Below are 11,709 nucleotides of genomic sequence, written 5' to 3' on the forward strand. Positions count from 1 at the left end.
TTGCATACATATACAAAGCTGCACATTTTTGAAATACAAATATAAAGATTGCAACATTTCAAAACTTTATAACTGGTTACTATTTAATGACAAGAACATGTACATTTAATGTTTGGAGGTGCTGGTTTGAGGGAGGATAACAAGACAGAGAAGGTCAGAATACTGAACAATAGGTGGGCTTCTTCATCTCACGTCCCAAACCAGGCCACAACCCAGTGTTCTAGCTACCTAATTCACTGGTATCAACAGGCTTACACTAGAACATTAGCTTCACACTTCGCAACAAAAATACATCAATAATGATCAATGCAAAAACATTTTACAGTTTATTGTACACAATCATTTGGAATACAAGAGTGCACATTTGACAGAAATAATATCTGGATCACCATGGTAACTGGTGTGTAGTCCCAGTAAAAGTATTTGCAAATATAAATATCACCATTTGTATGCAAACTTAATTATGTTATGTTTCAAATTAAGAAAATATTACATAAAGTCAAAATAAACAGAAGTAATGTTTAAAACAACCACCGATTATTCAAAGTAAATGGTATTCTTAAACTACAAAATAACCTGGTGAGATTTATCCAAATTGCTAAGTTTATGACATCTTCAAAAGTCCTTTCAATAGTATTTACAATGCAAAAGTTAAAAAAACAAAACCCAATGGTTCATTTTGTTTCAGTGTTGATTCCATACTTCTCCTTGAGAATTTTAAGTTGCTCTTCCTTTTTCTTTGTATCCATTTTTTGGAAAGCCTGTAAAAAGAGGGAGAACAAATTTTTTTTTTAAAGCAATGGCAGTCTCAAAAATAGCCAAATCCAGCTATCGATTTACTAAATGGAAAATGAGATTCCATTTGTGTTAAGGATTCAAAAGATCATTAACCAGAAAGGAACACCACAAAGAATTTAAGGTTCAAAGCTAAGTGTAACAAGCTCAAAACCTTACTTTTAAACAAACAGCCACTGTAGCAGACTAATCAACTGTTAATCCAAGGATTAACAAAGCAGAATACAACATTTACCAGAATATTTAGAATTACTCCTAAAAGTGATGGTGTCATTAGGTTTATAGTGGAGACTACAAAACTAATCAGCGCTCTCAGTCATTATTCCATTGAAACATACAGCAATTGTCGGCACATATGCAGAAAAGCAGAAACCCAGAAGTTGCGGTCAGTGATGCGACACTTCCTCAGGTTATGCAGTGATTGATTGTGGTCTGGGGGGTGTTGCCCAGAAATCAAGTGGATTGACAATAATCTATGGCACCTATCTGAGTTCCTCTGTCGGAGTCTCTTATACAAAGTATAATCACTTCCAGACACAACAACCCTGATGTGCTTCTCATTTCATTCTTAGAAAGTCCAACTTGTTCAAAGTTCAGCAACACATATCCAATTTCTCCCAAGTCCTGAACATGTTTCCTGTCCTCCATACTAAACACTCAGGATAAATGTGGTGTAGTGCTAATGTCATTGGACCAGTAGTCAAGAAACCAGGCTAATGCACAGCAGAAATGTTCATATCCTAACATGGCAGCTGACGGAATCAAATTCCAATTAACCAAAAAATCTAGTTAGTCCTAGTGATATGATCTTAAAACTCCATTTAAAGATCGAAAGCTGCGTTCTTTACCCACATACACACAGTAATGAGGTTGACTCAACTGCTTTCTGAAATAGCCAAGTAAACTGGTTTCAGGGCAGTTAGGGACAGACAACAAATGTCACCCTTGCTAGCGACATCCACATTTCCAAAAAGGATTAAAAAAATGTAAGCCCTAAAATATTTACTCCATAGCAGCTCAACATTACTCCAACCCTATACATTCCCATGCAAGCGGTTTATTCTGAATTCCATCAATCTGTTACCTTTTCCCCCTACCCACTTTTACCATCCACTGTGCAGAGCATTAAGCCGAATCAGACTCTTTGGAACATTGAAGTCTATTTCACCAACTTATACAGGTAGATCTCCTATAATGCGGTAGTTGTGTTCCAGTAAAACCTTGCTTAATAGAAATAATGGGGCCTATGGGAAAGGTGGGGTTAGGGGCAGAACAGCAAAATAAAATCACTCACAATTGCTCAAAAAACCACCCAAAAACCTAACACAATATAGCACAGCCTGAAATGAAGGCTGAAACCATATTTAAATACATTTAATACATTACTTTAAAAAAATGTTGTTAATGCAGGGACAGAGCGCCTTCGCCACTACCTTCAGGTACAGTTGTGGTTGCCTCAGAGGGAAAGCAATGAACATTCATTAGGTTAACTTTTAAGATGAAGCTGCTCAATGTATTGTACTGTATCTCTCGTGCTCTGACTTTAGCCGACATTGGCACAACTACAAAATGAAGCACGTGAATTGATTGCCGCTCGAATCGTGTTACTGTGAACAGAGGTAAGTGTTCTCAAAAATACCGTTCCCTAATTCTTCAGTGATGTTATAGCCAAATCACGCTGCTGGAACATCACTTTTATACAAGAACTATATGTAACAGCTTGTCATCCATTCCTAAAATACCTACGCTGACTTTGTATGGCTCCTTTTTACCTTTTTTGTGAAATACCTTAGATTTTTAACTCTCGAAAGACACGTATATTTTTAATGGGTCATTTCCAGCATCATTTACACAAATCAAGCTTGATCATAAAACTTCAACACGACGAGCCAAGTAACAAAGCTTACCCTGTTTGCATTGTAGTACAAAACCACAAGGTATCTGTTGCACACATTGAACCCAGATAAGTGGTCACAAGCATTCTTGGCATCAAAAATATCTTCGTACACTACGTATGCAGTTCCTCTCGTCTCAGGTGTATTTCCTCTGTTAGACAAAGTTTACAGAATTAAGATTATGCAAACTTGAGGTCATTAAAACTACAGATTTTGCTCGGTTTCATTTATTCCAGTAATTTGCAAGAACTGATATTTCTTTATGACAGAAAACACACTTTTTTCCTACAAAGGAGGGCAATCTTTAACATTCTTTCCCAGAAAAACATTGTGACTTCATGAAATTGAAAATTTCAACTTCAAGATATTTGTTAGTTGAGTATTTTCAGGGTTAGTGAACTAAGAGAGGTGGATTACATTAAGATACAAATTAGTCAGATAGTAAACATACTAAAAGGGTCATTAGTCTACTCCAATTTTTCTACCTCTATGTACAGCATGTTAATTCCTCATTTAGAGCCATTAAACAATGTGCATCCATTATTTGTGAATTTCTCTTGAAGTACTTATTCTCCAGAAGTAAAAGAACAATCTACCATTTATTGAACAAGCTTATGAGCAAGCAAAATGTCAGGAACACGAGTCAGCTTTTCAATGCTAATTTGTAATGTGAACCAGACTAACGAGTGGCATGGTGGCTCAGTGGTTAGCCATGCTCTCTCTCAGCACCAAGGACCCAGGTTCGGCTGCACCCTCAGATGACTGTGCAGTTTGCATATTCCTGCCATGCCTGCAAAAGGTTTCTTCCTGGGTGTTCTGGTTTTCTCCTACAGTCCAAAGGATGTGCAGGTTAGATGGACTGGCCATGGGAAATATGGTAGGGGAGTGGTTCCAGATGGGATGTTCTTCAGAGGGTCACAGTGTGGACATGTGTGAATGGCCTGCTTCCATGCTGTTGGGATTCTATGAATGGAATGCAAGCTTAATTATCAGAGATCAGCTTCCTGGCTAAAATTTGCTCTGGAATTGTTAAGCCAGTTCCAATGGGTGTCTGTCAAACTAAATATACTGACATATCTATTCCACTTAGTTTTTTTAAAAATCAGCATGACATTTTAAGAAAAGGACATTCTTCAGAAGTTGACTGATGGGATAGGCAACTTTTATTTGCATGTAGATGTACTGTTCAGTACTTGGATGATATGGACCCCAAGCATCAGAAGAGGGGAGGAAACAAAAACCATTCCACTCCCAAACTGGGAGGAACAGGTTATTCTGACAAATCTCATTTTTGATTTCCCTTCCAAAAAACAAAAAAAAAATCACACATAACCACGCTGGTGTAAAGCAATGGCTCAGTCAAAAATATTGAACAATTTCGCAAGTCTCTTTCAAGAACCAAGATAACAAAACAGAATACAAATTTGTTAGCATGAAACCGGAAACAAGAAGCTACGAAGACAGTGGATGTTTCCACTGGAGCAGAGACACTGAAAACATTAGTACAGGTGTTTTAACATTGAAGAAATTCGGCAGGAAAAATAAGGAAAGACTTCCCCCTGGGTGAGGGAATCAGTGTTAAGACATGAGGTAAACATTTGACAGAGATGTTACTCATTAATAACAATGAAAGAACGCATTGCATTTCATATTGCATAACTATTTGAATAAAATGATGGCCAGAGCAATGAGAACAAGACAGAAACAATGGAATTTTTTTTCTAACAACAAGGCAGGTCAAATGGCTGCCACTTGTCCATGCAGCACAGTATCCTTGCTTAGCCTGGAGTACAAAGTTCAGCTTTGACAGGGATACATTACGAACACATCATAATAAGAGGATTTAGATTTCACTGGAAAACTACAAGTATCCTTTTCAAAAATTTCCAAGTCTTTTTAATAAAAAAAAAGTCATTTTGCTCTTAAAAATTTAAACTCAATTTTAAAATTTCAACTTTTAATTTCTAATTATTCATTCAAGCCTAAAATGGAATACAAATAGCTAAGTTTATTCTCAGACACCCAGGTCCAAGATAAATCTCAAATTTTTGGTCTAAGTTAAAACAGCACTTGTCAATCTAAGGCAATTACATACGTAATCCAGCAGCAAGGCACAATGAATCATGGATCTCAGCTCAGCACAAATTAAAAATTTAACTGTACTTGGCTCACATCAAGGAGACTTTGCTAATCCCTGAAGATGTCTTGAGAAATGCACTCTATTATTCAATTAATGAGGCAATCCACATATCATTAACAAAGGTGCATTTCTTCATAACTTAATCATGTTAAAACTGGCAGAATAAAGAAATTGTTGCCCTATTCACATATAGCCAAAGTTCCATCATTGCTAGTAGTAGCAGGGAATCACTGCTTTCTGGCCAGTATTTACCCCTGAAAGAACATGACAAACAGACTAGACATCACACTTGTTGAACATGGCTGTCATGTGTCTTACATTATTGCAACCATGCTTCAACATTTCAACATGACTGTAAAGCTCTTTGAAACACCTCAAAGGCTTTCATCTCAAATGAAATGATAGTTTTGCTTTGCAATGAGCAGCTTAGTTTCTTCATTCTTCATGAATTTGGTTTTCATCTTTAGTGGCTTTTATCATTGAGCTTTAGCAACACTGCATTTCTTGCAATATTACATTTTACCAAGGTTGTTTGGCTTTAAAATAGTTGCACATCCAGTACCAAATTAACACAGACTTCAAAAACAAAACGCAGAAGTTGAAGTCAGCTATTCAGCCCATTGCTTCTATTCTACCATTTAATGAGATCATGGCTGGCCTGATAATCCTCAAGTCAACCTTCCTGCCTTTCCACATAGCCATTGGTACCCTTAACTGATTAAAAATCTCACTTAACTCGTCAAAAAATAAGAAAACAATTTACACATCATGTTTTGACCAATATCTCTACTTCACAAGCAGCATTTTAATTCTTGCCAACCTCCACTGGATGTCAAATGACAAACCTTTAAACCTTTTGATTATTACCTTAAAATTACATTAGTAATAGTCTATGGCTTTCTTGCAAACTTCTTCCACTTCCAGATTCCTAACTGCCTTCTATTTCCTCCACATTTTCATTTTCATAAATTAGGTTTATGCCCTATGAGGTCTTCCCCAAAATTATTCTATTTTACTACCCCCCCGTGCCTGGTCTCAAAACCTCTTCGATGATGTCTTTGACTTCATCCCTCTTCCAATTTCAGCTTGGCGTGCAATTCTGCCTTTAAAATGTTCTCCAACATTAAGACGACAAACAAAAGCTACCCTAGTTTACAGATTTTCTTGAATTGTTTTCAAACTAACATACAAATATTCACAATATTTTTCCAGACTTTAAAAATAACAACGTGCTATTTAAGCACAGTTACCATTTGTACTTGTATCATAGAAAATACTGTATGGCAAAAACATGACAAAAACATCCACTAACCTGAAAACAGCAAGTTACTGAACCTTTAAAATGTTAATGTAAAAATCAAATGGGTGTACAAAGTTAAAAATCACACAACACCAGGTTATAGTCCAACAGGTTTAATTGGAAGCACATTAGCTTTCGGATTTTTAAACTTTGTACACCCCAGTCCAATACCTGCATCTCCAAATCAAATGGGTGTGAACATCATAATATGCATGACATCTCAACCTCTACAACCTAAAAAGGACAGATGCATGGGAACACTTAACTGCACAGCACAAGTCCACACCACCCTAACTTGGAACTTAATTACCATCCTTGTAAAGTATTTGTCAAACTTCTAGAAATCTCTTCCTAATGAAACTAACATGGAGGTGCCAGTGTTGGACTGTGTTGGACAGGGTCCGATGTCACGTGACACCAGGTTAAAGTTTTATTTGAAAACACAAGCTTTTAGAGTGCTGCCCTGTCAGGTGACTTCACTTCGGTTTCTGACCTAACTAAACTATCATTCAACCTGCAGCAGACGAACTGCAGTTATTCAAGTCGTCACCTTACCACCTCTTTCTCAAGGGACATTAGGGATAAGCAGCAAATGCAGGCCTTGCTAGGAAGACATTGTACAGAAGATGTAAACAAAACAAGCTGATAGACAAATAGTTTAGATCAGAGTGATGCTGGAAAAGCACAGCAGGTCAGGCAGCATCCGAGGAGCAGGAAAATCGACATTTCGGGCAAAAGCCCTTCATCAGGAATAGATGGCATTTTTGCAGGAGGTAGGGTGGGAGGAGGCGTAATCCAGGTAGCTGTGGGAGTCTGTGGGTTTGTAAAAATATGTCAGTGTCAAGTCAGTCGTCATTAATGGAGATGGAGAGATCCGGGAAGGTCAGAGATGGTCCAGGTGAATTTAAGGTTGGGGTGGAATGTGTTGGTGAAGTTGATGAATTGCTCAACCTCCTCGTGGGAGCACAAGGTGGCACCGATGCAGTCATCAATGTAGCAGGGAAAGAGATGGGGAATGGTGCCGGTGTAACTATGGAAGCTAGACTGTTCTACATAGCCAACAAAGAGGTAAAAACAATGACTGTAGATGCTGAAAATCAAATACTGGATTAGTGGTGCTGGAAGAGCACAGCAGTTCAGGCAGCATCCAACAAGCAGCGAAATCTAGCCAACAAAGAGACGGGCATAGCTGGGGCCCATGGCTACCCCTTTGGTCTGGAGGAAGTGGGAGGATTCGAAGGAGAAATTGTTAAGGATGAGGACCAGTTCAGCCAAACGAATGAGTATGTCAGTGGAAGGGTACTGTTGGAAACCTCGGGAGAGGAAGAAACGGAGGGCTTGGAGGCACTGGTCATGGCGGAAGGAGGTGAAGAGGGATTGGTTGGCCATGGGGAAGAGGTGGCGATGGGGGCCAGGGAAACAGAAATCTTGGAGGAGGAGGGTATGGGTACTCTCTCGAACGTATGTGGGGAGTTCCTGGATGAGGGGGAATAGGACAATATCGAGATAGGTGGAGATGAGTTTGGTGGGGCAGGAGCAGGCTGAGACAATGGGTCGGCCTGGGTGGTCAGGCTTGTGGATCTTGAGAAGGAGGTAGAATCAGGTGGTGCGGCGTTCCCAGACGAGAAGGTTGGAAGCTGTGGGTGGGAGATCTCCTGAGGTGATGAGGTTCTGTATGGTCTGGGAGATGATGGTTTGGTGATGGGGAGTGAGGTCCTGGTCGAAGGGGCAGTAGGAGGGGGTGTATTCGAGCGGATACATAAATATGCTAACACTTTAGTAGAGGATTGTCCAGCTTAAATCCACACTCCAGATTTGTACATCAAGACCTGCAATATTAACTTTGAAAACAGAGCTCTGCAATTATATAGCTTTCATGATATTACAAAGCACTTCACAGCTAATGGGGCACTTTTAAAGTGTACTCATTGTACACTGTAGGAAAAGCAGCATTTAATTTGTGCACATTAAAGTTGTGCAAACAGTAATGATGGTCAAACAATTTAGATGCATTCATAGAGATTAATATTGGCCAGATCACCAGGAGAATTCCTGCACACTCCTTTGACATCTCCCGAGATCTTTTGCTACCTCCTAGTTTCTGCTTAACATATGAATTAAAAAGGCTTTACCTCTAACACTGCTTTTCTTCCTTAGTGGCACTGAAGTTTTACTCTAGATTTTATGTGCAAGTCTCAAGATTAGATTAGATTAGATTAGATTAGATTAGATTACTTACAGTGTGGAAACAGGCCCTTCGGCCCTACAAGTCCACACCGCCCCGCCGAAGCGTAACCCACCCATACCCCTACATCTACATCTACATCTACATCTACCCCTTACCTAACACTACAGGCAATTTAGCACGGCCAATTCACCTGACCTGCACATCTTTGGAGTGTGGGAGGAAACCGGAGCACCCGGAGGAAACCCACGCAGACACGGGGAGAACGTGCAAACTCCACACAGTCAGTCGCCTGAGGCGGGAATTGAACCCAGATCTCTGGCGCTGTGAAGCAGCAGTGCTAACCACTGTGCCACCGTGCCGCCTTCAGAGTGGACATGTGTGAATGGCCTGCTTCCATGCTGTTGGGATTCTATGAATATTTTAACCCATGAACTTCTAACTCAGAAACAAAAGGTGCTATTAACTAAGCCACAGCGGACATTGCTGGCTTTAATTCCAACTTTGGGTATAAGAGCACTTGGAGATTTCCTTAACTGAACTTCAGGCATTTTGCACCATTTTCTCTGCGGCGTAGTACCCAAGCCTGCTACTGGGAAACATTGCCAACTAAAAGAATCACCAGAGCAATCAATGCAATTCACAATTACGAATGGTTATGTCCAATCCTAACATCCCTCGCCTACCAAATCACATATTTGCAACTCATTATACAAATCATTTGGAGATATAATATTGTAAGGTTTAAGCAAAAGTTGGCCATTTGGCCCATTGAGCCTGTACTACTTATCTAGGAGATAGTGATTTATAATCCTCAGCAGCACTTTCCTATCTTTCCTGCAGCACGGTGGCTCAGTGGTTAGCACTACCGCCTCACAGATCCAGGTTCATTTCCAGCCTCAGGCGATTGCGTGTGGAGTTTGCACATTCTCCCTGTGTCTGCATGGGTTTCCTCCGAGTGCTCTGGTTTTCTCCCACAATCCAAAGAGGTGCATATTAGGTGAACTGGCCATGCTAAATTGCCCATGGTGTCCAGGGGTGAGTAGGTTAGGTGCATTAGTCAGGGGTAAATGTAGACTACTAGGGAAATGGGTTTCGGTAGGATACACTTTGGACAGTTGGTGTGGACTTGTTGGGCCAAAGGGCCTGTGTCTACATTGTTGGGATTCGTTTCCTCAAATGGTTCCCTTGTTGATTAAGAGTCTGTCACAGCCTAGACAAATACTAATCTGAAATAGTATAGTACTTACACTCTGATTTGTCGGATTGGTCCATATTTCCCAAATATATCATACATTTCTTCTGCTGTTATCTTGTATGGCAAATTTCTTATATATAAGATACGATTTACTTCTGGAGGCAAACGAATCTGAAATAAGAAAACAAGTGATTATTAATGCACTGATGTAGGAGAGTACATCTTGGTAGGAGAGGTACAACATAAAAGGGGACAAATTCTCAAGGGAAGAAATCCAAGGGCAAACATGCAGACATGACTGAAGCTGGAAGGGCAAATTGAAAAGTGGTTAACAATGCTTTAAGCACAAAGGGATAAAATGCAAAAGAAAACATTGAAAAATATTGCTCAACTACAATTGGAAAGAAATACCAGAAGAGCTCCAAGGATAAGAAAAATACAGGGGTAAAAAGAACTGAAGATGCTGGAAATCAAACAAAACCAAAAAACTGTTGGAGAAACTAAGCAGGTCTGGCAGCTTCTGTGTAAAGAAAGCAGAGTTAGTGCTTCAGGTCTAGTGATGCTTCTTCTGAGCTAGTGGTAGGTAGTTGGAAGTATTTCAACTAAATTTGGTGATGGTGGGGGGGTGTAGTCATACACAACAGGTGGAGCAAGGTACAAAGTGGGGGAGAAAGACAGTTAGGAAAAGGAAGGTACAATAGTAAGCTAAAGAAAAACTGATAGGGACCATCGTGGGTGAGAAAATGGGTAAGTTGTGCTGAAAGCAGCCCCTGCCACAGGTCAGTGTGTGTGTGTGTCTGTGTGTGTGTGTGTGTGTCTCTGTGTGTGTGTGTGTGTGTGTGTGTCTCTGTGTGTGTGTGTCTCTGTGTGTCTGTGTCTGTGGGGGTGTGTGTGTGGGGGGGGGGGGGGGGGAAAGGAGCGGGTGAGTCAACGACAAAGGAGCGGGCACTGAGGCCCTAACGTTACTGATCTCAATGGTGAGTCCAGACGGGGCCTTGACTGCAGCACCGTCCCCTGGGTGCCCACCAAACCAGGTGGAAAGGGCTACGTGACCCGAGGGATGAACCCTGCCCTCTCCACAGAGGACACCAAACCTCCTGAAAACGCGGGGGACTATCGGGTCTCCAGGGGAGGCCTGTCGCGGTGGGGAGGTGCTCAGGACGGAGGCCGCACTCACGTTCGCCCGTTTCGCCGCTTGCATCGCCATCGCGCCCCGGTCTGTAGCAACAAGAGGCCCAACACCAAACCGGAAGGAGCACGACGGAAATGGCGCAGCTGAGACGCTCCAGCGCCGTGACGTCACACAGTCACTTCTCCGTGACGTCTCCAATCAGCCGCGCACTGCGCATGTCCCAGAGGTGGGGGGGTCACAGGGAGGTCAGCGAGGTTCTGGGTCGCCAGGACCATGTGTCTGCAGGGGGTTCCCCCCCAATCCCCCGGAATGAACTGCCGTGTCCCATGTTCATGGAACTGTGTTCCCCCCCCCCCCCCCCCCTTGGCAGTGAGTGTTCCTGGGCACAGTGTACCCCTGGGTCACTCACCATCCCCGGGCACTGTGTACCCCTGGGTCACTCACCATCCCTGGGCACTGTGTACTCCTGGGTCACTCACCATCCCCGGGCACTGTGTACTCCTGGGTCACTCACCATCCCCGGGCACAGTGTACTCCTGGGTCACTCACCATCCCTGGGCACTGTGTACCCCTGGGTCACTCACTACCCCTGGGCACTGTGTACTCCTGGGTCACTCACCATCCCCGGGCACTGTGTACTCCTGGGTCACTCACCATCCCTGGGCACTGTGTACTCCTGGGTCACTCACCATCCCAGGGCACTGTGTACTCCTGGGTCACTCTCCATCCCTGGGCACTGTGTACTCCTGGGTCACTCACCATCCCTGGGCACTGTGTACTCCTGGGTCACTCACCATCCCCGGGCACAGTGTACCCCTGGGTCACTCACTACCCCTGGGCACTGTGTACTCCTGGGTCACTCACCATCCCCGGGCACTGTGTACTCCTGGGTCACTCACCATCCCTGGGCACTGTGTACTCCTGGGTCACTCACCATCCCTGGGCACTGTGTACTCCTGGGTCACTCTCCATCCCTGGGCACTGTGTACTCCTGGGTCACTCACCATCCCTGGGCACTGTGTACTCCTGGGTCACTCACCATCCCCGGGCACAGTGTACCCCTG

At 42.5% G+C, this 11,709-nt stretch overlaps 1 protein-coding gene across 1 annotated transcript; it reads right to left on the reverse strand.

Moving 5' to 3' along the window:
* Positions 1-313: 313 nt before the first annotated feature.
* sf3b6 (splicing factor 3b, subunit 6) lies at positions 314-10,806 on the reverse strand. Its single transcript, XM_072562070.1, has 4 exons — positions 10,691-10,806; positions 9,566-9,684; positions 2,703-2,841; positions 314-761 (listed from the first exon to the last, which is right to left on the reverse strand). Exons 1-4 carry the CDS (start codon positions 10,718-10,720, stop codon positions 675-677), a joined length of 375 nt encoding a protein of 124 aa, XP_072418171.1. The 5' UTR covers positions 10,721-10,806; the 3' UTR covers positions 314-674.
* Positions 10,807-11,709: the final 903 nt, after the last annotated feature.

The sequence above is a fragment of the Chiloscyllium punctatum genome, chromosome 3 (genome assembly GCF_047496795.1).
Source record: "Chiloscyllium punctatum isolate Juve2018m chromosome 3, sChiPun1.3, whole genome shotgun sequence".
Lineage (NCBI taxonomy): Eukaryota > Metazoa > Chordata > Chondrichthyes > Orectolobiformes > Hemiscylliidae > Chiloscyllium > Chiloscyllium punctatum.

What these genes read in the sequence shown, in the direction of transcription:
- sf3b6 (XM_072562070.1), bottom strand. Translation starts at nt 10,720, where the DNA reads ATGGCGATGCAAGCGGCGAAACGGGCGAAC. An exon ending in AAGCGGCGAAACGGGCGAAC is followed by an intron (nt 9,685 to 10,690) that starts GTGAGTGCGGCC and finishes TTCTTATTTCAG; the next exon opens with ATTCGTTTGCCTCCAGAAGT. An exon ending in TGTACTACAATGCAAACAGG is followed by an intron (nt 762 to 2,702) that starts GTAAGCTTTGTT and finishes CTCTTTTTACAG; the next exon opens with GCTTTCCAAAAAATGGATAC.